The 26,097-nt window shown below is 47.0% G+C and overlaps 1 protein-coding gene across 3 annotated transcripts in view; it reads right to left on the bottom strand.

Annotated features, from left to right (window-relative positions):
* The window catches only part of VIPAS39 (VPS33B interacting protein, apical-basolateral polarity regulator, spe-39 homolog), a 299,691-nt gene that overhangs the window by 226,560 nt on the left and 47,034 nt on the right, over positions 1-26,097 (bottom strand). For all 3 annotated transcript variants that reach the window (XM_069208408.1, XM_069208409.1, XM_069208407.1), the window contains exon 2: positions 17,882-17,974. In XM_069208408.1, coding sequence (XP_069064509.1) covers positions 17,882-17,974 — 93 coding nt within the window. The remainder of the gene's footprint in view (positions 1-17,881; positions 17,975-26,097) is intronic.

The raw sequence follows: 26,097 nt of genomic DNA, 5'->3' as shown, positions 1-26,097 counted from the left end.
CATAAATGTCCTCCTATCCCCTCCCCCTCCCTCTAAAGAACCCATTCAACACTACCCCTTATCCCAACCACCTTGATCTGACCTACCCATTACCCATCCCTTCTAAAAATTCCCATTGCCTTGTGTAAATTCCCTGTCCACTCATCTTTATATCGATCCCCTTCCCCACCCGAAATGCTTCTTGCCCAGAAACCCCCCGCAGCCAGACCTGACTACCAGCGGCAAAAATAAGAAAACCAACCCACCCCCCTACCCGTTCCAACAAACAGAATAAGCCATTAAACTGACCCAGACCTGCCCTCTCAAAGCTAAAACTTGTTAATAACTCGTACTTAAAAACTCAAAATGAAAATGAAACATTTAACTCCTAAAAACAAAACCAACAAAGAAATTGGGAAAATGCTCCCTATAAAACAACTCAGATGCATGGGTGGGCGGGAGGGCACGAAGACAAACACGCCTACTGGGTGTGACGACGGCCAAAGAGGCCGCCCACACCCTGCCCCAGTCTTTTATCCCCTCACCCAAAACCCGCCCCTTCCTGCACTGATCACCAATCATAACTCGGGTGTGTGGTCTGTACCACCTATGCCCGAATAGCCCTGGGGGTGACCGGGCAAGCCCTCTGCTCCCCCCGAGCCCCCATTTTCCATTGCAGAGGTCCTACCACAAGTGCAGGACCACGGCTGCGACTAAGGGGCCTCTGCCGGGACTGCAGGGCTCTTTTGTGAAGGAGGCCCATTGATTGGGTCCTCATTGAACAAATGAGGAACCGTGCACCTCTTAAAATGTCCGGAATACTTCTGGAGAAAGTACAACGATTGCTTTATACATTGGAACGCAATAAAACAGGTTTCGATGGTATCCCCCGGACAGATCTCAATATGGCAAAGCAAGACTAATAAATATAGAGCTGTTTACATGAGAGAAGTGACTGTCTAATCTCTCAACAGAGATACAGAGAGCAATCGGGATGGGCGCACGACTCTAATCGTAAAGTCCCTGATGGTCTACTAACAATACGAACTTGTGTAGGGAATAAATTACACACCGTGTAAATCCTCCATTTATGAAAAATGTTAGGTGGATGCGGTCATATTGACAGCTAATTAGTTGACATCCTGTTATCTTTTTTAACTGGGTAACCCTCTGCACATTATTTCTGAATGATGCAGTTATATCTCTTACTGTGTGACGCACGCTCGTGAGGCCCCAGACACGCTCCGCGCGCATGACAGATCACGTTATTGCACCCTCTACTCAGGGTCACAGCGATACACAGAGGGTGACAACAGTGCTTAATTTGTGCTTGTTGTTACCGGTGCTAAGCACCGGCACTTATTTTTTAGGGCCGGCGCTTAGTCTTCTGCCTCAAGCATATACTACGAGCAAAAGACACATATGGGAAAGACGGAGGAAGAGAAAAACGAAAAAGCGTCACGATGAGAGAAAGCATAAAGCTACTAGAGTGAGCTGAAGGGGCAGGTAGTGGCTTTATATGGATTGAAGAGTCCCGAGATGGTAGCGGGATTACGCTGCCTCAGTATTCCATGTTCGCACATTTAATTGCAGCACCAGTGTGTTTAAGAGGAGCAGTTTGTAATTCTGACAAAAGGTGGAGCCAGTGGAGTTACAGAAGCATATTTGCCATTTCTGATTACTGCTAATCCTTGAGAGCCACATATAAACTGTCCGGGTCTCCTAAAATAAGTGTACTACGTATGCGGTAAAAGTGGGTGCCTGTCAGTGGTTGTTTGTGAGTGAGGTTTGTGTGAGTAAGAGTGTGCATGAGTAAGTGTGCGTGTAAATTAGTGTGTGTCACTGTCGTGAATCCAAACACACAAGATCGTAGCCAGTGTTGTACTCTGCTTTCAACCATCTATATTTGTTGCGAGATGGGTAGTAAAGTTTCCTGCATTGAGCAGGCTCTCTTCCTGCTTCCCGTCGCCTTCTTTTGGCATTCACCCCCTGCCTGGCGCATTCACCCCCTGCCTGGCGGACTCACCGCCTGCCTAACGGACTCACCCCCTGCCTGGCGGACTCACCGCCTTCCTACCGCATTCACCGCCCGCCTGGCGGGCTCACCGCCCTCTTGGCGCATTCACCACCTGCCTGGCGGAGTCACCGCCTTCCTGGCGGGCTCACCCCCTGCATGGCGCATTCACCGCCTGCCTGGCGAATTCACACTCCGTTACTCCAGAATATCGCCAGTACTGATATGCATCTTCCAACTGCAGGTTATGGAGTCCATGGCGGTCATGGAGGGGGTATGACTACTGATCACTGTCCATCAGGGTCACAATTTGGTTCACGGATGGGCCAAGCACCTTCTTGTTTCTCATGTATGTACCTGATCACTTTTAAGATTGTTGTGTTCAGCCATTGGCCGTGGCCGCCTCGCTCACTGGAATGTGATAATGTAACCAAGGTGACCCCCCGTTATGATGAGAATGGTGAGGCGGTTTGATCCCTGAACTGAAGGTCGCGCTGATAAACACCTCTACACACAGCATGTGGCAGTGGCACCCCCCCCTACTATCGGAAGAAATGAAACTCAAACATAGATCTTATATGTTAAGAAGATATGTCAGCTTGGCAAAGTTGTGCGAGAGAACGACAATGTGAGTGGGTGCCTGTCAGTGGTTGTTTGTGAGTGAGGTTTGTGTGAGTAAGAGTGTGCAAGAGTGAGTCTGCGTGTAAGTTAGTGTGTGTCATTGTCATGAATCCAAACACACAAGATCCTAGCCAGTGTTGTACTCTGCTTTCAACCATCTATATTTGTTGCGAGATGGGGAGTAAAGTTCCCTGCTTTGAGCAAGCTCTCTTCCTGGACTCACCGCCTGCCTGGCGCATTCCACCTGCCTGTCCTGTCCCTGGATGCATGAATATGCAGGGATAAAGCCCGCATCCAAATACTACTGTAATGTGCCCGTTACAAAATGACCTTAACAGGGCTTAGACTGACCTGTAAACTCGAGCACACTCCGTCGCTCCAGTATATCGCCGCATATAGCTCAGTGCTTAATTTGTGCCTGTTGTTTCCGGTGCTGAGCACCGGCACTTATTTGTGAGGGCCGGGGCTTATTCTTATACCTCAGGCATTTGTTGCGAGCAAAAAACACAAATGGGAAAGACGGAGGAAGCGAAAAACGAAAAAGCGACATAAATGGGGAAAGTAGAAAGCTGCAGGATGAGCTGAAGGGGCAGCGGGCTGGCCGTAAATGGATTTAAGAGGCCCGAGATGGCTTCAGGATTACGCTGCCTCGGTATTCAGTGCTGGCAGATTTAATTACAGCAGCCTCGTGTTTAAGAAGGGGGCTATGAGCACCGGCACCTTCTTATTTACAAATTAAGCACTGGGTGACAAGCAGCGTTAAAACTATGGCCACCCACACACTCACCAATTGCAGGGGCAAGAAGATCCGAGAGGTGCAGCACGCAGGCTGGGACCTTTAAAGACGTGAGTAGAAGTATGAAGAGCGCATTCGTGTTTTTTTAAGAATGTCCAGCCTGACCTTTCGAGTCCAATATGTTTTTTTTTCCGTTTTCATTGTTTACCACAACAGTGTTCTACAATAAGGACAGACATCTCTTGTTCCGTTAGGGACTACAATAATGCCCTACCAGAAGTGAGTTTTACACCTTATTTTATAATAACACTGAGCAGCGCACAAAGACATGTTGAATGACCTTTTTGGGAAAAAAAAGTGTGACCACCCACATGAAATAGATGCAAAAGTATGTTTTCGACACTGTCAAAACATGTCTTTTCACTTTGTGGCCACAAAGTAATCCCTGTGACATTTAAAAACATTCATTACTTAATGCTAGATATGCTGCTTTGTCCTTTGTGAGTCTTTAGCCTCACAACATCAAGTGTGGCTTGCTGTGATGTACACAGTGATCACCTGCATAAGGTATGTGCCAAATCATTGTATACCCTCTAATATGATAAATGTATCTTTTCCTGCATCCACAGATAGTAACCTGGCAATCTCCATAGTGAACACATGTATGCATGGCTGAGTGCATGTAGGTCTGAGTTTAACTCGTTTCACTAATTTAACTATAATAAGATTCTGATGACCTAAGAATTATTAGGGATCTACAGTCATATGACCTGGAAAGACATGTAAAACCAGCCATCACAGGTAAACCTTTACACGCAGAAGTATTAATCCTTTCCCTGCATCACCTCTGTTTTTAATCTTGCCAAGGGACCCCAATATTAACAAGCATTGGCAAAGCTAATAGGTCTCGCCTATACAAGAGCTATTGCTTTGGCAATGTGTTTTGCCATGTTGTACACCAGTGTGGCTGCTGCCTAACATAGCTAAAAGTTAGTGGAGTAGAGTGTATGAGCACAGTGTTGTAGAGTGGATTTGTTGGAGTGCCACGGAATGGAATAGGGGGAGTGGAGTGCTATACAGGGGAGTAGAGTTCAGTGGTTTAGTGGGAGAGAATGTCAGAGTGGAGTGGGGTGGCGTGGAGTGGGTTAGAGTGGATTGGGAAGTGGGGTGGATTGGATTGGAGTAAAGTGGGGTGGACTGGAGTGAGGTGGATTGGATTGGAGTGGGGTGGACTGAAATGGGGTAAATTGGACTGGATTGGGGTGGATTTGAGTGGGTGGTCTGGATTGGAGTGATAGGGCTGGGGTTGGGTGGGTATGGATGGGGTTGGGTGGAATAGACTGGAGATGGGGTGAGCTGGATTGGAGTGGGGTGGATTAAATTGGAGTGGAGTGGAGTGAATTGGAGTGGAGTGGGGTGGATTGGAGAGGGACAGATTGGATTGGAGTTGGTTGGACTGGAGTGGGGTGGGCTTGATGGATTGGTGTGGGGGGACTGAACTGGGATGTGATGGATTGGATTGGGAAGGGAAGGGGGTGGGTTGAAGTGGGTGAATTGGACTAGAGTGGGGTGGATTGGATTGAGAGGGATGTGGTGGAGTGGGGTGGAGTGGATTTCTTTGGAGTAGGGTGGATTGGAATGGGGTAGGGTGGATTGGATTGGGGTGTAGTGTGGTGGACTACAGTGGGATGGACTGGATTGCAGTAGGGTAGGGTGGATCGGATGGAAGTGGGGTATGTTGGATTGGACTGGGGTGGATTTCATTGACTTTGGGTGGATTAGGGTGGGGTATATGTATTGAAGTGGAGAGGACTGAACTGGTATGAGGTGGGGTGTATTGGATTGGCGTGGGGTGGATTGGATTATAAAGTGGTGGTCTGAACTGGGATGGAGGGTCGAATGGGGTACAGTGGGGTGGATTGGAGTAGAGTGGGGAGGATTGGAGTGGATTGAAATGGGTTTGGGTGGACTGGAGGGGTGGATTGGAGTGAGGTGGGGTGGACTGAATTGGGCTGGCATGGGGTGAATTGGATTGGAATGGGGTGGACTAGAGTAGGGTGGACTGGATTGAGTGGGGTGGATCGGATTGAGTGAGGTGGATTAGAGTGGGATGGATTGGATTGAGTTGGGTGGATTAGGGTGGATTGGATTGAGTGGGGTGGATTAGGGAGGGGGTGGATTGGATTGAGTGGGGTGGATTTGGGTGTGGTTTGAATTGAGTGGGGTGGAATAGGTTGAGGTGGGGTGGATTGGATTGAGTCTGATGGATTGGATTGAGTGTGGTGGACTGGAGTAGGGTGGGGTGGATTGGAATGGATTGTGGCGGGGTGGGTGGGTTGGATGTGGAGTGGATTGGGGTGGGGTGGACTGGATTGTTGTGGGGTGGGTTAGTTGGAAAGGGTTGGAATGAATTGGAGTGGGAAAGAATAAGGTGGTTCTGAATGGGGTGGACTGGATTAGAGTAGGGTGGATTAATGTGGACTTGAGTGGACTGGAGTGGGAGGGATTAAAGTGAATTGTATTTGATTGGGATGGATTGGTGTGGTGTGGGTGGACTGGAATGCAGTGTAGTGGATTGGGTAGCAGTGGACGTGATTGGAGTGGAGTGGATTGGTTGTACTGGATTGGAGTGAGGTGGATTGTACTGGATAGGGTGGGTTGTATTGAAGTGAGGTGGGATGGATTAGAGTGGGTTGGATCAGACTGGGGTGGACTGGAGTGGAGTGGGTGGACTGGATTGGATTGGATTGGGGTGAGGTGTATTGAATTGGAGTGGGGTAGGTTGGACTGGGGTGGATTTGATTGGTGCAGGGTGGACTGGATTGCAGTGGGGTGAAATGTGGTGAATTGGGATGGAGTGGAGTGAATTGGAGTGGAAAAGATTAGAGTGGGGCATATTGTACTAGGGTGGATTGGAGTAGGGTGGATTGGAGTGGGGTGAGGTGGATTGGATTTAAATGGCGTGTATTGCTTTTTGAATGGAGTGGGGCAGATTGGAGTCGAACAGATTGTTTTGGATTGGAGTGGAACAGATTGTTTTGGATTGGAGTAGGACAGAATGTTTTGGATTGGTGTGGGCGGATTGGAGTGGGACAGATTATTTTGGTTTGGAGTGCAGCAGATTGCAGTGGAGCAGATTGTTTTGGATTGGGCAGATTGTTTTGGAATGGAGTGGGGTAGATTGTTTTGAAGTGGTGTAGATTGTTTCGGATTGGAGTGGGGGGAAATAGAGTGGGGCAGATTAAATTGAGGTGGGTTGGGAGTATTGATTGGGGTGAGTTGGAGTGGACAGAATTGGTTTGGGGTGGATTGGTGTGAGGTGGGGTGGGTTAGGTTGGATTGTTTTTGGGCAGATTGGAGTGTGGTGGATTCAGGTGTCCCGCACGATTGTGTGTTAAAGCGTTTCAGGAATTACACATAATAAAGAACCAATGTCGTTTTGTAATATTTCAAACAAAATAATCGTCATCTTTTGAGAACAGGGGACACAAGCAAAAACAAAAGAAACATGAGTGCAAAGTGAGAAAACACAACTTGGCAAACTACAAAAAAGTAAGCTATAAAACATAAAACTATGCAATTTAGTATTTCTTGCTGGGCATGATTTTGAGAGTCACAAGCCTTCTATTTCCAGGGCACTAGAAATTAAACAGAACAAAATAGTACCGCAATCAAGTCGGGAGCAGCAGACGGGCACTGATTAAGTTGAATCAATCAGTGCTTGGTCTCCACTCCACACATGCCTCCTGCAGAGACAAATTATGAGGCTATAATGAAGAGAGCAACGCAAGCCAACAAATAGTAGGTGACAGGTGGCCAACAAGCCCTTTACTGTACACAACAGAGTGTCGCAAGCGAGACACATGCGCTGGTGCCTGCACTACCAAGTTTGACCCTTAAAAGGGGGGTGATGAGTCAGCACATTAGGGAATTTTAACAGATTTCTGTTTAGGTCCTGTCTGCTTTAATACTATCAAGAGCTCAGTCAATAAGGTTGAGCTCATTCAGATACACTATCATCTTGGATGATGGACTCTGCTGTGAAGCATGCCACAGAGACTGTGGAGTGATAGTCCCTATTAAAAAAAGAGTGCCTTTGCAGACCTCCGAGATTAGTGACTCATATTCGGGTCCCTTTTTACGGGCGAGCGCAAAGCACGCCATTCCATGTTGTTATCTCTCTTTGGGCTTCAAACTACGCCAATGTCACGTCAGTGTCTTTCATTGGTTCATGGGCTTGCCTTTTAAAATCTCCTTGCTTTCATTAGTGGAAGGCATGCATACGTCATGCTTTTCCGTAGATTAGCCCTCCTCAAGAGCAGCGACCACGTACTGAAAACATACGAGGCTCGCTGTTTTTCGTCCCATTTGTGGACTTTCAAACTTATTTGGTGTAAAAGAAAAGAAGTAACTAGGGACTCCTGCACTTAACTTTAGAAATGCCTTCATTTTTAAAGACATCTTGCAGCACAAGTGTAAAACCAAGACAGTCTCTTCAAAATTAAAAAAGTGTATTTAGTTAACATTCAGAACATTTTTGCCTTAGTACAATTTATTTCATCAATGCATTGTGATGTATTCATTTAAAAGTGATAGTTTTCATACATAAATTTGGAAACATAAATTCTTTCCTCTACCCTGAGACATCATTAATAGTAAGTTAAAGAGGTAAGCCACTTGGTATGTGCACTTTATGGGTGGCCTGGGTTCCTATCATACATTAACAACATTATAGTTTAATAAATCAAACATAGAAGCAGGTTTTGTGCAGCGCACACCATGAATCATGTATTTCGAGGTCATCTTAAATGTGATAATGTAGAAAAAGGAGGGAAAGTGAGACTAAACAATTGCCTAAGATCACACAATTTGGAAAAGTGGGTAAGCTGCGATTAATTCTAGGTTTTCTGGTTTCCCATTGTTTTTTCAGCCACTAGATGTATATCATTTGCTTCTCTTACACCTACCTTGCCACCAATCCCTCCAGCTACCCCACCCGACCGCCACTGCCCTGACATCAATGCGGCCCCCAGGCACGTCACAGACCAAACTTTTTGGCCCCTGGGAAAATGTTTGCGAGTACCCATGCTCCAGAGGGTAACTGAGAACGCACACTTAATATTCAAAATCTAAAAAAAAAGTATAAGCAAATTATATCTGGGGGATAGGAACGGGGAACTAGTCTATACTTAACAGAACCAACAAACATCTAAAGTGAGAAAAGGGGCTGGGCTTCTCCCTGTCTGGGGAACAACAGGGATCGCTGCAACAAACAAATGAATAAGGCATGTAAAGGGCAGAGGAATTGCCTGCAAGATACTACATCGCTGGCTTTGGACCCCGAGTTACTTGCACAATATTAGTAACTTCCGCTCTCCACAGACCTGGAATAGAATCAGGAGGGCACAATCACTTATACACGTTTGGTTTGCCTGAAACGTAACCAGTATTATTACGAGGCACTGACGGATTTGAGGACATTACAGATACCCTTACCCCGCGGGAACCGCCTTGAAAATGGGATGGATGCCTGACACAAAACAGATAAAGGGGGTCATTCCGACAGGGCCGGGGACCGTGGAAGCACCGCCAACAGGCTGGCGGTGCTTCCTGGCCAATTCTGACTGCGGCGGTAAAGACGCAGTCAGAAAAGGGGAACCGGCGGTTTCCCGCCGGTTTTCCCCTGGCCAAAGGAATCCTCCATGGCGGCACTGCAAGCAGCGCCGCCATGGGGATTCCGACTCCCTTCCCGCCAGCCTGTTCCTGGCGGTTAGAGGCTGGCGGGAACGGGTGTCGTGGGGCCCCTGGGGGCCCCTGCACTGCCCATGCCACTGGCATGGGCAGTGCAGGGGCCCCCTAACAGGGCCCCATAAAGATTTTCAGTGTCTGCTTGGCAGACACAAAAAATCGTGACGGGTGCCACTGCACCCGTCGCACCGCAGCAAATCCGCCGGCTCCATTCGGAGCCGGCGTCATCTTTGCTGGGGCTTTCCCGCTGGGCCGGCGGGCGATCTTTTGCTGATCGCCCGCCGGCCCAGCGGGAAAGTCGGAATGTCCCCCGCGGTCATCTGACCGCGGGGCGGAGTTTGGGCGGTTTCCGCCCGGCGGGCAGCGCCCGCTGCCCGCCGGGGTCGGAATGACCCCCAAAGAGTGGAAAACGTGCGAAACTCAGAAATGTTCTCTTACTCTGAGCAAAACAGGCAGTCCTAACAAACCGGAAACAGAGTGGGGTACCTGCCTTAAAGGACGGGTAACTGAAACTCCGTTTCATACTGGGGATGATGAAAATTAGATTTGCAATCTATAATGACAAAAAGAACATTAAAAAAAAACTTCTGGGGTCCAGCCTGGAGTACATGTCGACAAACTTCAAGAACCTGCCCCATGACCTTAAGAGCCCCACAACTAACCACCCAACTGTAAAGATGCCATACATCTGAGTCTATTTATTCTGAGGGGTAACGTGTGACTTTAATTGTGTGATTCTTTCTTGCAATTAGTCGGGTGGGAAGAGGAGACGAATTTCTATTAGGTGTTGCTTTTTTCATTTATTTATATTTTTATCAATAAAATACACTGAAATATAAGAGAGATCTAAGAGTAGGGCGAACTTTTCAGTTCGCATCACTTCCTTATGTGTAGGATGGAAGAGAGAGTTTGACATCCAGTAGCCTGCTACCGCCAGAACACATCCTTTTTTTTTTTTATACAGGATAATCTAAAAAACAAATAAATATAAGTACTTCAATATCACGATCATGCAGCCCTCCCACCTTTGTATGCTAAGGTTAAAGCCTCCCCTGCTAATGTAGGGGAGAAGTTTAACCTCTTAGCTCAATCCTGGCTATACTGATGTTGCTGCACCCTCAATTTTCTCAGGATACAGCCTTTCCTGGTATCTCAATATACCAGGGTTACCTCCCTGGGTACCTCAAAACCCGCCACAAAACTGCATCTCAGTATCATCAAATTACTGAAACACAGGGTGGATCCAGCTTTCCCCACATACCTCAACATTTCCATAATAAAAACTGCTTTGAACTTCAATAACATAATGGGTGCATCCTTCTACCTTAGCATGGCAAGAATACAGGCTCCACTGCTACTACTTCCCAATAAACCTCCTGGCTACATCAATACCCCCTCCATGAACCATCTCCCCTCAATAAGATACAGCCTCTCCTTTCATTTGTGTTTCAATATTACCAGGTTATAGAAGCATTTGGTAACTCTATGCCCTTTGGATACAGCCTCCTCCTTTTACATATGTATAATCACCCCAGCACTCAATTTTCCAGTACATTAGTCTGCATTAGTGCCTCACCACCACCAAGATAAAAAGGTTACTTACCCTGGTAACAAATTACCTGGTAACCTTTGAATTTCCCAGGCATCATACTGGATCCAGAAGATTTTTTGTTTGGTTCTGAGCAGCATTGTGCATGCCGGAAGTGACGTCGCAGTCACCTATATAGGCGCCACCTCGGCATGTCCATGAGGGTGGCCTGGATATACCCAGAAAAGCCACATGTTCTCAGCGAGGCGTGAAGCGCCACTGTCGAGGAAACCGCTGTGCCCAGAGAGTTGGTTGTATCCAAACCGCACCTAATGGTGAACTTGGCTCCATCTCTCCGGTTCTTGACCACTTGGAAGAGAATGGCCCGGCCTCCACCGGGACCTATGGCAGCACTTGCTGCACACAGTGTGTGGAAATAGCAGCCCAAAAGGCACGCAGTGTTCATCGATTGCAATGCCAGGCTGACAGAAGAAAACATTTTAATTTTCTTGCCTAAGGTATCCAGCCTCTTGGATTCCCTGTCTGGGGAGCGGCAGGAAACACGCCATTAGAAGTAGGGGCTTGGGCAACCAAGCTATCGGAGGTGGGGTGTTGGGTGAGGGAAGATGGGTCCCCTGGGGACTGGCAGTGGAGGCGAGGGATAGCCCTGTTCACAGGAGCCCCTGTGCTGGGCTTAGACAAGGTTCCCAGCAGGACAAGTGCTACATTAAAAGGGAGCTGGGGTTCTGAAGAGAAAGCTCTTGGCTGAAGTCTAAGATGTTAGTCTTGAGCGCTGCTGAGAGTAGTTCGAAGTCGAGGGCCTCCCCATGCGCTCTTCACCACCACAGAATAAGATGCTCCCTCCTCTGTAGCCACAATAGGAGGAGAAAGCAATTAGATATCTGGAGAAGTATCCAGTTCACTGGTATTTTCCAGTTATCCACACCAGTCAATTGAATCCTGTCTTCCAACTGGTATTCCAAAGGGTCCAGTTACCCCTCCCACTCTTCTCCCATGCCTAGCCCCTCAGAAAATGGCTTAGGTGACAACCTAGGACACAAGGGTCCTGTCGGAATCAGTGTTGATCGATGTCATTCCAACTCAGAGTCGTCCAGGATCAGAAGGGGGCTGGCACTACCAGTGGGTGCTGGGAGCATCGTCGTCGGGGAAAGTTGTTGTGGCACAACCAGGATCTGTCATCGGATTTACGAGGGCTCACTTGAGCAGAGGCCAGATCCGTCAGCATGAACCTGATGGGACCTCCTCTGACCCCAGGGGGGCAGGAGGTGCTCCGGAGGGGTTGCCTGCGCAAAAACGTGGAACATGGTCTCATAAAATTCCTTAACCCGAGTGGGGGTCACCTCGGCTCCCAGAAAAGCAGGGAGGCGGTGAATCAAACCTGGCAACAACTCCAGAGAACAGTGCTTCGAATGCCCTCGTTCCATTCTCATTGTGCAGGCCGATGGACAGGTGGAGAAGTCGAAGCACAATTCGACTTCTTATGTTTCTTGTGCCTCGTCCCAGAGTGTCCCAAAGACTTGGAATGGAACGAGGAGGACTTTGGGCTCCTGGAGTAATTCTGCAACTGTCCCCTCTATTGTGACCGAGATCTCTGAGCAGTGGCACGACACAACGTCGCCTGCCAGGCATCTAGCACCTTTAGGGACCGCTCCCTCAAAGCTTTCAGTGCCATGGCCAACAGTCCAAGAAAGACGCCGCGCTCGAGACACCACAAACAGAATGGGGGTCTGTAACCGACACTGCGTGATGACAGGCACCACATGGCTAAAACCCTGTCTTCCTTGAAGACACCTTCGAAGCACCAAAAAAAGAATTCCATAAAATGTCGAAAAAAGTCTGTCAAAAAATGACAGCGGGGTAGCTCTTCTCTGGATCAGTGCTAACTGGAGTGCTGAGGTGCGCCTATATAGGCCTACGACAACGCTGCACGGAACCAAACGAAGCCATTTACTGGCAGGAAGGGGTACTGCTCACTAAAAATCTTCCAGATTCAGTCTGACGCCTGGGAAATGCAAAGGTAAGGAATCTACAGCTAGATGTCTCTATCAGATACAACCATCACTAATACTTCAATGTTCCCTAGATGCAAGAAATAGGGCTCGATTTAGATCTTGGCCATGTTACCTCCAAGCAGGGTCGGCGACAGACCCGAAAAGACTGTCAAGTCGACAGTGTTCCACCTGCTGTATATAGATGATACAGCTCTGGAATTGGGGACTGGCGATGGATTGCTGATGGAGGAAGGCAGTGGTGGGAACCACTGGACTTCCTACAATGACAGGGGCTATCGAACAGAGGTAATTGACACACACTCTGTGCCTTAGCCATATGTGTCCCCCTGCACTACACTCCACACAACACACTACATATACACCATCATCCTTTACAATACCAACACAACCTGTACATGTCGAAAACACACACTGACATACATCCATGACACAACACACACACACACCATTGACACTGCACCCACACACGACACAACCACAACAACCAACACAACTACACACACAGCTAGACACACAGGCAAAACTACACACATCACCACAGTGTCCGCCACACAACAACACTCACCTGAATGTGTCACATGGCAACACAACATACACAACAACATGGTTCTCAAATGCAAGTGACAAACATACTGACACAACCACATCACCCACTACAGCTCCCTCAACCTCAACCAGCCAATCCACATACACACATACACGTACTAACTCACATACACAACATATGGCACAAACCTACCAGTACAGGTCCCCTTGCAATGCGCACACATGGACACCGCTGTCAAGTGTGAGTGTACAGTCGTTGTGGTGTCAGCATTCATTTGGCAATGAATGACGACACCAAAGTGACAGTTGCGTATGTGTACGATATGTGTGTTGTGCAAGTGTGTCCCCAGCAATGTGTGACCCACTCGTGTCCCCGACATATGCATGTCACAGTTATTTAAAAAAAATTACTGTGACATGTATATGCCTGCAGTGGTCCCCAACTCCCTTGCATGCCCACCCGACATACCCTGGCAATGTGGCATCCCTACCCTTGAGACCAGTGACAGAGGGGGGAATGGTGGCAGCAGTGACAGCTGGTGTTGTTCAGTCGTAGACAGAGGTGGAATGGGAAAAAAGGTGAATGGAATGGGGACTTCCCTCCCCAATCCACCAACTCAGAAGTGGTCGGACTGCCACTTTTTGCTTGCCAGTAAGACACATCCAGATATGCACGCGAGGAAGGGTGGCTGAGGTCAATCTGGCAGTCACTTTTCCCTATCTCACTGTTGATGCGGGCAGTGTTTCTTGGCTGAGGCGGCGGTTTGAATGCAGGCTTTTGGCTATGGGACTGCCAACATCTAAATATGGCAGGCAGACCATTGCGTCAGCAGACGTGTTTGTAGTCGAAAAGTCGACAAGGAACCATTACCACCAACATCTAAATCAGGTGAAACTATAAAACTGGTTCAAACCAGCACGAGCGTTTCTGAGCACTACAAACAAGAAACGGGATCGAACACACGTCTGGTAGGAATCCATGTCTGCTTTATCTAAATCTTTAATAATATTCTCTTTTGTTTAACTAACTCTAGACATTATGGGGGTCATTTCAACCCTGGCGGTCGGAGAACGCCAGGGCTAAAGTGGCGTCCGTACCGCCAACAGGCTGGCGGTACGGAGACCCATATTTCGACCGTGGCGGTGGCGCCGCGGTCGCACCGCCGGGGCCGGCAGTTTCCTGCCGTTTTAGCCCCAGCGGTGATAATCCGCCAGGGCAGCGCTGCAAGCAGCGCTGGCCTGGGGATTATGACTCCCCTACCGCCAGCCTGTTTCTGGCGGTTTGCACCGCCAGGAAGAGGCTGGCGGTAAGGGGAGTCCTGGGGCCCCTGCACTGCCCATGCCACTGGCATGGGCAGTGCAGGGGCCCCCTAACAGGGCCCGTGCAGCTTTTCACTGTCTGCATAGCAGACAGTGAAAAGCGCGACGGGTGCTACTGCACCCGTCGCACGGTCGCAACACTGCCGGCTCCATTAGGAGCCGGCTCCTATGTTGCGGCCGCATCCCCGCTGGGCCGGCGGGCGTAAACTAGGTTTGCGCCCGCTGGCCCAGCGCGGATGTCGTAATGGGGACCGCAGGAGTGCGGCCGCACGGCGGTTACAGCCGCCAATGTTGTAATGACCCCCTATGTGTCTTGATAAACCAACCGTTATTTCTTTGTCGCCCTCGCCAATATATTTGGCTTTAAGATGTGCTAGTTACTTAAATACAATACTGAAAAGAATGCTCACAGTATTGTGCTCGCTTTTCTCTTTTTTTCTCTCTCCGCGTCTTCAACACACGTTCTTGGCATTTCTCTAAATAGATATGACTCGTGAATAACATTACCGTTTGTTTCGTCGAATATGGGAAGTCACAAACTCCTTGAATCTTTACGATTTGACTGCATTACAGACAGCAAGACAAAATAAGAGGATACACATCAAGCTTAATGCCTCGATATTTTACCGCATTTATAAAAATGCGGTGTACATGTTTTTCTAAAGGCTTTACCGTTGTTAGTCAGAGTTGTGTGGCAACAACATAATGGACACTCCATGTGCGGGTGATTTAATTTCAAGCTCTATATAATTATTTTCTCCACTTTGGCAATCTGTTTTGAATATTCCCTAGGAGGGAGATGGGACCAATATGCTATGCTGCATTTAAAGATTGAATCCTAATAGTGCAAATTGTCTTCTTTATTCTTACCACCATATCAGGAGATGGATGTTTTTGTAGTATGAACACACATACCTTTTCTCTGGATATAGAAGGACACATCACTCACCTCTAGATCGTTACTGTATATGATGTCACTATTTTCATTACTCATCTTACTAGTATATGGCACGGAGCTTTTCTTTTGATTATTTTCTTTTCTCAGTTGGACTTATCATGGTCCTGGTACAAACCTTGATTCATTACCAAGGTGTACCGTCAAATATATATTGATATATCCACACATGTGATAAGCAACTTCTACACCAAATATTACAAGACGACCATATTGTGACCCAGATCAAATAACTTACAGTCTTTAATGAGGTATGATTCCTGAGTATAATCCTTGGTGGTTCTTTTATTGCTTCTATACAGATATCTTCTCTCCTCCTCTCGTTTGTTCGCCACTAGGGTCACTGATATGCATTTTTGTAATCTTGTACACTGGGTGATACAACGACTCACTCCATTAAATTCTTATCTATGGGCTATATCCATTCAGCATGCCTAATATTCCTTTCTCTAGCAATCTAGGCGAGCACCAATCGGTTATTTGCTAACCCACCTAACATAAAAGGAGGGGTACATTTTTTTGGGTGATGGCAAAGATCGTACACTAGGCATTGGAACTATTGGCTGACCATGATATGTTTTGGATATTGTTTCACAGCCTTGAAAAAGTCGTTTTCACGACGAAACACGTGTCGGCTGTACATACATGGATTGGTACAACGTTTGCTGTTTTCATTGAATACCCAAGAAGAATAAAGGACTTACATTTGGAATGCTTGGATGTGCCGTGGTTCTTTCAACTTAACATCTAAATCAGGCCCACAGCTTCCATTGGTATTTTAGTTTTCCAATGATAGAGCAAAAATTGCGACCTGGCTATCCTCCAAACAGACAATCATTACTAAATCAATAATCCCAAAATACAGAAGACCTGACTACCTCAATATTGCCATTGTAGTACAATCCTAGAACTTCAAAACTGTCACAAAGGAGTAAAAACTGGCCCTTATTATCCCCAGGTTAGAGCAACCAAGGAACCTCCATAACCTCAGAATATATCCATAGGGAATAAGCCCACATACCAGGGAATGAAACTCAGTGGAATCCAGTAAATGCCAAAGTACGAGACCCCAAAAAGCGTACTCTAGTTTGCATATATCTTTTTTGAAATACAGCCTTTCACATAATAACCTTGAGATAGTCATAATAAAAGGTTCCTTTGCACTAAATATTTGAACTCTAAAGTCTACAGATGATTCAAGTTTTGATTGTACTTTGGGTGGCCAGAATAAAGCCTGCTTTGCCATGTGGTTACTTTTAATGTCACAGTGCATCCACTCACCCCAAGATACAGCCTGACCAATGTCACAGATGCAGTATCCAAATGCAAAATATGCAACATTCCAAATCTCCTGGGATTCAGTCTTCCTGGAGTCCAACTACCCTCAAAGATAGAACCTCATACATTATTACAGTCTGGGTGCAACATCGCCAGGGAATAAAGCACTTAACCTCCATTTGTACTAGAATATTTTCAGGTCATAGACTCTCCAAGGGTCCATTTGCCCACATAATACAAACTCCTCCGGTTGGCTAATATTAACAGGATGCTACTTCTCTCCTGACCTAGGTAACCATGGAATACAGGCCCTCATTACGACCCTGGCGGTATAGAACCGCCAGGGCCGCGGCACGCGGGAGCACCGCCGACAGGCCGGCGGTGCCCCGCGGGGCATTCTGACCGCAGCGGCTTAGCCGCGGTTAGAGAAGGGAAACCGGCGGTCTCCCGCCGGTTTCCCGCTGCCCCCAAGGAATCCTCCAAGCCGGCGCAGCTTGCAGCGCCGGCTTGGGGATTCCGACTCCCCCTCCCGCCATCCAGTTCCTGGCGGTTCTCCCGCCGGGAACCGGATGGCGGGAGGGGGAGTCGCGGGGCACCTGGGGGCCCCTGCAGTGCCCATGCCAACGGCATGGGCACTGCAGGGGCCCCCGTAAGAGGGCCCCAAAATGTATTTCACTGTCTGCATAGCAGACAGTGAAATACGCGACGGGTGCAGTAGCACCCGTCGCACCTTCCCACTCCTCCGGCTCGATTACGAGCCGGCTTCATGGTGGGAAGGTCGTTTTCCCCTGGGCTGGCGGGCGGCCTTTCGGCGGCCGCCCGCCAGCCCAGGGGAAAACTCTGAATACCCGCCGCGGTCTTCCGACCGCGGTGCGGTATTCACGAAGCGCAACTTTGGCGGGCGGCGGGCCACAGTCTCCATTGAAGTCCCAAAAATCATAGGATGTATTTACTTAATGGAGACACTAAACCAACACAAGATAGAAACTGGCACCCAAATATTTACAAAATAAAGACTCTCTTTAGGTTCACTTACCTGGTACCAGCGGTTTGCCACGATGAACCCATACCGAGTAAGTGACTATGCGCATGCATATTAACAGCAGAAGCCCTAGGATCAAACCTGTGAAAGCTGGTCATCATCCTCAAAGGTGAAGGCCTTGCACTTGGAACTGTTCCAATATTCTTCCTCCTCCTCACTCTTGAGTCGATTCATCTACAGAGAAGGAAGAAATAAGACATTTACAGCCTGGCAGCTAAGGACAATGATGTAAACAAAGTTGCACATATTGCTTGGATGGGATTTACATATGGGGAGTAAGGCCCCAAGTCCTGAAGACTAAGACTCCGTGGACCTAAAGTTGACACAAAGAAGACCTAGGCCCTCACTACGACTTCGGCGGTCTTGCAAAAAGACCGCCGAAGCCGCGGGTGTCACAATACCGCCAGTGCTGGCGGTATTGGTGGCTCCCTATTATGGCATTTCCACTGGGCCAGCGGAAAAGTCACATCAACATTGTAGCCGGCGGCAATGTTTATGTGCAGCAGCACCTGTCGCGCATTTCACTGCCTGAAATTCGGGCAGTGAAATGCGCGATGGGGCTGAGCCTGGGGGCCCCTGCACTGCCCATGCCAAGTGCATGGGCAGTGCAGGGACCCCCAGGGGCACCCCGAGTCCCCCTTACCAAAAGCCTTTCCATGGTGGTGTTTACAGCCATGGACAGGCTGACGGTTGGGGACTGCACCGCTGCCCTGGGGATTATGACCGCCTGGCAGAAGCCTGACGGTCAAGTGGAGGGGCAGGCGGTATGGCCGTGGCTAATGTGCCACAGTCATAATACACAGGTGGAACACCGCCAGCCTGTTGGAGGTGTTACCGCCAGTGTACCGCCGGCCGCCAGGGTCGTAATGACCACATTAGTGTCTACACTGATCAAACATCTGTCCTCCTTTTAATGGCTACATATAAAGCCTCAATGAAGAACATTCTGCCATGCACAAATTAGCTCTTATTTTGCAATTTTGATGGCAAGATTTATTTTATTTTTATTATTTATATTTTTATACAGCACTACTCTTACCCAAATGTTGTCAGTGCACCTTACATTTAGGAAACGTCAAGACCAGAGTAGTAGAAATACATAAAACATAAAAGAAATAACCACTATGGAACTTGAAACACTGAGTTCATTCTCTATAATGTGAAGAAAGCAGTGAAAAGCAGGGAAAGAAGCGGATAAAGGACAGGTTATTTAGGGAAAAAAAAGGGCATCACACATTTCATCTGTTGGTGAAGCAGCAGGGATGGGGAGATATATGATTATACAATCAGTTGATAGCAGAACAAAGGAGTTCTTAGTTTTATGGCAAATTAATATGTTATCAAAATATGGCTAAGATCTTTTAGCAATAATATGTACTGACAGAGATTAACAGAACGCTGGAAAGCATTGAAAGTCTTTAGAAGTATCCTTTCTACTCACACTCAACCACATGAACATCCCTTACATCCCTTACAACTGACATTTACACAACACCAATATAAAACCTCAACGTAAGAACAAATCCTTTTTGAAGCCTACATATTCTTTACAAACTGAAACACCACTACTTCCTCATGCCTACACTTACATTTGGAGTACATTTCTGACTTTTTTGAAATTCACAGAAGAATAACAGGAGCACTCCTCAGGAGCTGCAACTGTTGCAGATTTCTGGTAGTCGTTCTGGAATTCTCTGTGAAATCCAAATTGCTCAATCCATAAGAATTCTGGCATGCATAAATGCAGCAATAGTACATCTGTGCATGTGTAAATGTGCCATCCTAGTGTATTTTTGGTTCTTCATTGGGAAAATATATATGTCCCTATGGAGAAACCCATTTCATTCAACCCCTACCAATTTGGAGCGGCTCCCCTCCCCATTCACACTCTTCGTAGGAATTTACTAATGCCATTGCGAGGAGTTTATCTCAGACCCTATCCGGGGCGAGAATGTGCTGGCAAACCTTTTTTTGTCAATGTCCACAAGTTTGTGAGTATGTGGATGTTCGCTTAATTATGATGGCACCCCCCCCTTGGAAAGCCCACAACCAACAGCAATTTTTCTTACAAGTAATATTATAGCATGTACAAATGCAAATTCACTTTTCGTGATTGCAAGTTTTTACACTCATAAATTGATGTATCTGTGCACCCAAGCTCAGCTGCGGGATAACAATTGCTTTGTGAATCAATGCCCATGATCAGTAAACAGATAGCCTATGAGCCCATTTAAAACAGGAAATCTAAAACAGCTCATAAACAAATGAGAGTTTAGTGCCTTCCTAAAACTTGTGATGTCTTATGTCATACCATAGTATTCTTTGTGGCCACAGGAAACATTTCTATTCTACTGATAAAGAAACTAAAGGTAAGAAGGAAGCTGCAGGTTTCCCTTGTAATAGAACACGGTTTGACAGCTTACCCCAAATAACCAACTTTATTTAGGATTATGTCACAGGTGGACTCCGGAAAAGACATACAAGATATGGTCCCAAAAGGTCTCCACATAATATTACAGCTTCTGTTGCATGGTGCAATCCATCCAATATTAGACTGGGTAAGTTGAACACATTGTTCTCATTCTTCCGGGATTGTGGTGATTAGATGTCTGATTTAGAGTTCAACAGAAGGATATCGCTGTCACAACTGTGACGTATATCCCATCTGCAATATTACAAGTGTCATTGGATTTAATGCATTTCTAATACACTGACTCATCACAGATTAAAATATTTATTTCATAACTGTACTATATAGAGAACACAATTGTTTTTCATTTATTATTATTTGCAGCACATTTTAATTTTTAAGTAAGGACTCAAGATGCAACCAGACCTATTGTCCACGATGAGCAAATACATCATGATTTTTTTAATCTCTCAAATTAAAACACTGTGCCAGGTGTCGTTCACATCCAGTGTTCAAAATAAAGTGGTTATAGTGAGTCTATAAACTAGATTCTGCTGCCCAATTACATCACTAGGCACACTAGCATGTTAGGCCCCCAAATTGAGGCCAATCACTGATTCCACAAGATTGCTGCAGCTTTGAATGTGACCCTGGTCTCTGTTTGTTCTCCAGGCAGAAAGTTGGCAAAAAGTTTCTAAGTCAAACTTCTTGCAGTGTGGGGCAGGAGGAGTACTCTTTAACATCAGCCCAGGGTCTAGAACCTGGTAGGGGTTACAATTTGGAGGAGGGGTTAGGGCTCACTCCAAAATAGGGCAGCAGCAGGGTCTAGGGTAGGTCCACTTCGAACTGGTCAGCTGGTCAGTTAAAGGGAGAGAGGCCTCTGGACGTTTGCTATGTCCATGTAGCGCAAACAGGAGAGCAGCCAAACTAATCCTTGGAGTCACTTCTGGAGTCCTGGTTCAAGGCAAACAGTCATTCATCAGGTTCATTGGACAGTAGGGCAGTCCTCCTCCTTATTCTTCACAGAACCAGGCGTGTTCTGAGGAGAGGTTTGTGGGGCTCATGTTTATGCCCACATGCTGTGGGTGGAGGGCAAGCCTTTTTCCACCTCCAAAATCAGTTCTGATCAGTTCCTACCCTCACTGGGTTTGGAGCCAGCCTTATTAGATAGACAAAAGGGATGCTAGCCTAGGTGTGAGTTTCATCTGCCATAGACAAGGTAGGCATCCTTAGAAGCTCAGAAAGGGGCTAGGTACAGCCCCCAGGTCCCCTCGCCACACCCAGAGCCCTTTATTCACAGCCTGGGAGATAAACACATCTCACCACAAGGGTGCGATCAAGGTAAAGGTGACAGTTGGATCCTGGCAGGAAAGCCTTTTGGTTTTAGGCAGTAAAATGTCAACTTTCTAAAAGTGTGATTTCCAAAACAGTAATATTAAATCTCACCTGTTAAGTTGGATTTTAAATAGCTATTAAAATGAGTCCTAAAATAATTTTTCTAACTATTCTCAAACTGAACTTAAAAAGTATTAAATATAACAATGTTAACATATGGAATAGCCAGCCTCGCCTTAGTGAAAGACTACTTTGGATCGAAACGGCAGATTAAAACTGCACACACATACAGCAGGGGCGAACCTGGATACACTTTTTACAGTGCTAATTTAATTGGTGGCACAAGGAGTGTTATGGTCCACTAGTAGCATTTAATTTTCAGGCACTGGGTACGTGAAGTACAATTATACTGGGGACTTGCAAGCAAATTGTCTGGTTTTTTTCTTGCCATCTCAGAAATTATGTTGGCTTGTGTGTATCTGACAAAGCACATTTGTATAAGATAACGTGTACTTGGAAGCACACGTTCAATCGGTCGGGCACCTTGATGTTAAGTAATAAATGCTTACTGTTAAGCAACTCAATGGCACTATTTTTATCGACCTCAGAAGGATGAGTGGACGCGCCGGGGTTTGACCATGAAGTCAAACTATGGTTTCTCAAGAGGATGAATTAGTTCACTGTGACACGAGACCCTACTTATTATGCCTCTTTGTTTTGTATTAAGGTGGACTTTGTTGAAGGAGCTAGGAAGCATGCATGTTAAATATTTATTGTTAATCAAAGAAAGCTGAGGGTGTTTTAAAATCGTTTGCTAAAAAAGTAGATTTCTTTTATTTCTTTTTCCATTCATGTGTGTCTAAAATCCTGCTATTATTCCTTATTTTCTATTTCAAGCTCAACATGCACCTTCTACAGTTGGTTCACCTGAAACACTAGCACTTGAACTACAAGTGGTAGGTGTTCCAGCCTAACAATTTTCCTTCAATTGTTATGCATTTTTTTCTCCAAGAGGTCGAACTTCAATGACAGGTTGCTATGTGATAGATGATGCTATGATTGGTTTCCGAAATTTGACTTCTGCCATGATTTCTGTGGTCTGTGTCGCTCAGGTTGTTTCATCAGGGACAACGGATGGTTCTTTGGTTTCCAGAGCTGAGCCCACTTGAGAGGGCCCTCTTTAACAATACTTTCCCTGGAAGCAGGGCAAGTCAGGTTGGTCCTTCATCACTTTTGGATTATTTTGTCAAGCTCCTCCTGTTCAGATTAAAAGATTAAAAAAAGTGAATTGCAAATTCCATTACTAGGCTAGATGATGCACATGGACTCCGTGGGTAAAGGATAATATACACCACCTTTTAATTTACAAATCCCTGATATGTAGTTTGATTTTTCCTACTGAATAAAGAAAATAGTCTATGCAATCTAAACAGTTACATGCAGTTCTGGTAACCCAGACAGCTGGTGAGCATGGCGTTAGGGCAATCATATCAGGATAGTTCCTCTGTAAGGGAGCTTTGCTAGGGTCTATTCAGTTAGATTTTGGACAACAGTACAGAGAGGGTAGTGGACCGTGTCAAGGCAGAATGTTGCAATCTATGCATATTTAAGGGCACCTGGGTGACATTACCCTTCAGGTCCATTCCTTCCAGCTCTCTCACTGGGAGCCGCAAGGATTTGGCATGCATCCTCAAAGCAGGAACATGTGTGGTGCTGGGAGATGTGACTGCTGGGATCGAGAGCAGCAAAGCCAGTGGCCATCTTTGGAGTGGCTCCTGTGAAAAATACAACCATCGCTGAACTGTCAGCCATATTAGTTGTGGGCATACATGCTGCTCCCATCTAGCAGGTTGTGCCTGCCATTGAGGAATCCACCAAGGTCAGACCTTGTTTCACAGGCTCTGGCCGTGGCTTGAGTGAACAATATCGTGGACATGTGAGATACATGCTCTCACTCCACTGGCAATATCCTGACTTTATCCAAGTACTCAAGCCTACACACTACAAGATCCCAGTGTGGCACGAAACCCCAACTCAGGACTGGGGCCCCCAGAACAAGAAACCTCAATATAGAAGACCTGGTGGAGGTAGATTACTGAGGACAGCAGAAGCCTCACCCGAGGGAGTGCTCCCAGCTTGACTCACGGCCAGGAGCACTATAGGAGGTGGCGTAGGTGAGCAGCACTGTGGGACCAACTGAAGAAAGAAGGACGGCGGGCTCTGACAGATGGAAGGTCTCGATCCCTGAGTAGCAACGGCATTGGGGTCTGAAGATGCATACTGTCTGAGGGCTGCGCAGAGCGAAGTGGGGCAGGCAGCTGCATTGCTGGCAGCGCCGTTCAAGGACTGCATCTGAGTTGTCCAGAGCTGGAGGACCCAGCCCAGACAGTAGGCAGGGGTCACATACAGGGAACAGTGGTTGTCCTACCCAGTGGCCGCAAATATCTTTTGAACTGTACAGCTGGTAGGCCTGCCAAACCCTGTCTTGTGTAAATGGAGGCCTGGCTGGGGCTGGACTGTGTTGAGGCGGCTCTGGTCCTGTGGTGACTGACTCCCTCACATGGACTTAGAAAAGGGCTCTGAACTTCGTGGCCTGGAAATGTCAGATTGCTAGATTGCCTACTTTGGAGGCATGATTTTGCAGACCATAAATATTGAAGAGGTACCAACCCAGCTCGCGAGGGCACACATCATGGGTAAACTCACTCATAAGGCTGCACGCAGCAGTGGAGTGAAGGAAGGCCTACAAGATAGACAGAGAACAGATGGGGCCAGGGACCCGGAGTGGACAGAAGGGACCCGTCACTGTGGACAGACCTGATGTGATACCCCAGACAATCCAGGACTTCAGAATGGCCTTGGAACAGAAAACGCCATAGCCATAGTTGCTGGCCTACTCCAAGTGGATCATAGGAAGCTTTTGGATAGGGTGTAGGAAACGGAGTCTGTCCTTGCCACTATGAGACCGACAGTCTTTGCCTTACAACAAAAGATGAACTACTTGCAACGTGAAAAACAGATCCTCCAGGAAAGGGTGGAAAACACAGAAGGCTGGCCTTGACAAAACAATGTCAGAGTGGTGGGCCTTCCTGAGTGACTTGAGAGCCCTTCTGCAGAATTGTTCCTGGAAGAATGTCTGCTCCTGGTGATACTTCTAACAACATAACCCAAGATTTTCATCACTGAAAAGGCGAATAGGGTCCAGTGCTGCCCGCTGCCCTGAGTGCTCCACTGAGGCCAATGGTATGGTAGCCAAATTACTGAACTATCGAGACACAGCCAAAATCCTTTGAGGTCTCGGACACATGGCCCCTCGGGAACTGATGAGGCACAAAGCGCAGATTTCTCTGATTAAAAGACTCTTGTGCAGAAAAGGCAATGGGACTTTATGGATGCCAAGCAGGTGCTGCAAACCTTGGGGACACAATATGACCTGATCTACCCAGTGGAGCTACAAGTAACAGCAGCCAATAAATCATTCTTCTTCACCACTCTGGCCAAGATGTGGTTGAGACTGGAAAGTGAAGGCCACCATTTCCCCTGCATCCGGAAGAACAAGATCCTCCCCCGTAGGAGACAATGACCTAGAAAACGTGGCATACGACTGGCATCACGGTCCCCCATGAAGGAGACAGCATCACTGGTCTCTGACATGCACACGCAGAGGAAGTTACTGGCACAGTCAGCATTCAGTGATGTAGAGACGATTGAGGACTGCTCAGAGGTGAGATCTTCCAGAGGACAGACTTCACCAAGGAAGGGCCTCCTCATTACCCCTGAGGTCAGCAGACAACATAATCTGATATCTATGGAACACTCAATGGCACAGAGATATAAAAAGACATGATATTTATTCTAGTTCGGGAGGCACAGCCAAGTGGTATCTGACTATACCTAATCAACTACAAGCTGGGAACACATCTTAATTATTATCTTTGGCAGCACCCATGAATCAGCCCCGAGATCGCTTCCATCGAGACTCTGCAAATACGCACAAACACATGGACAATAGTTGATTTGTTTATTTGTTTTTATCTCAGTTCAGGTGATCGAAGCTTGTTTTGCTTTAACTGGGGCATTGGCGAACACTTGTATTCAGATATTGTGTTGTCATACCATCAATTAAATGCATCGCACCTATCCTACATTGGTCAGTATACCCCTCACCCGACATGTACACCAGGCCCCTGTGTGGGCCCTACTACTCATTAGCTTCTTAACATGCAAAATAGATACAAATTCATCACCTGAAACGTCATGGGCCTAGGTTTTCCAGTGAAATGTCACAGGGTGCATTCCTCCCTTCGCTGTAGGTAAACGCATACAACCTGCTTTCAAAAGACCCACGTAATGGCCCCAGAGCTAAAGGAGCTAGTGAAACACTGTAAAGGCCAATTATGGAGCACTGTATCCTCTGCCTTTCCAAGGCCACAATGATTTGGGTGGCTCCCGGGGTCCCTCTCACGATCATATGAACAATAATTGACCTAGGCGGTAGATTGATGATTATTGAAAGGGCCCTCAACCGGACGCCATTAACAATAGCTGGTCT

This window comes from Pleurodeles waltl, chromosome 9 (assembly GCF_031143425.1).
Source record: "Pleurodeles waltl isolate 20211129_DDA chromosome 9, aPleWal1.hap1.20221129, whole genome shotgun sequence".
In the NCBI taxonomy this organism is placed as follows: domain Eukaryota; kingdom Metazoa; phylum Chordata; class Amphibia; order Caudata; family Salamandridae; genus Pleurodeles; species Pleurodeles waltl.
Note: the sequence above shows the minus strand (reverse complement) of the source record. Positions and strands in the feature narration are given on the sequence as shown.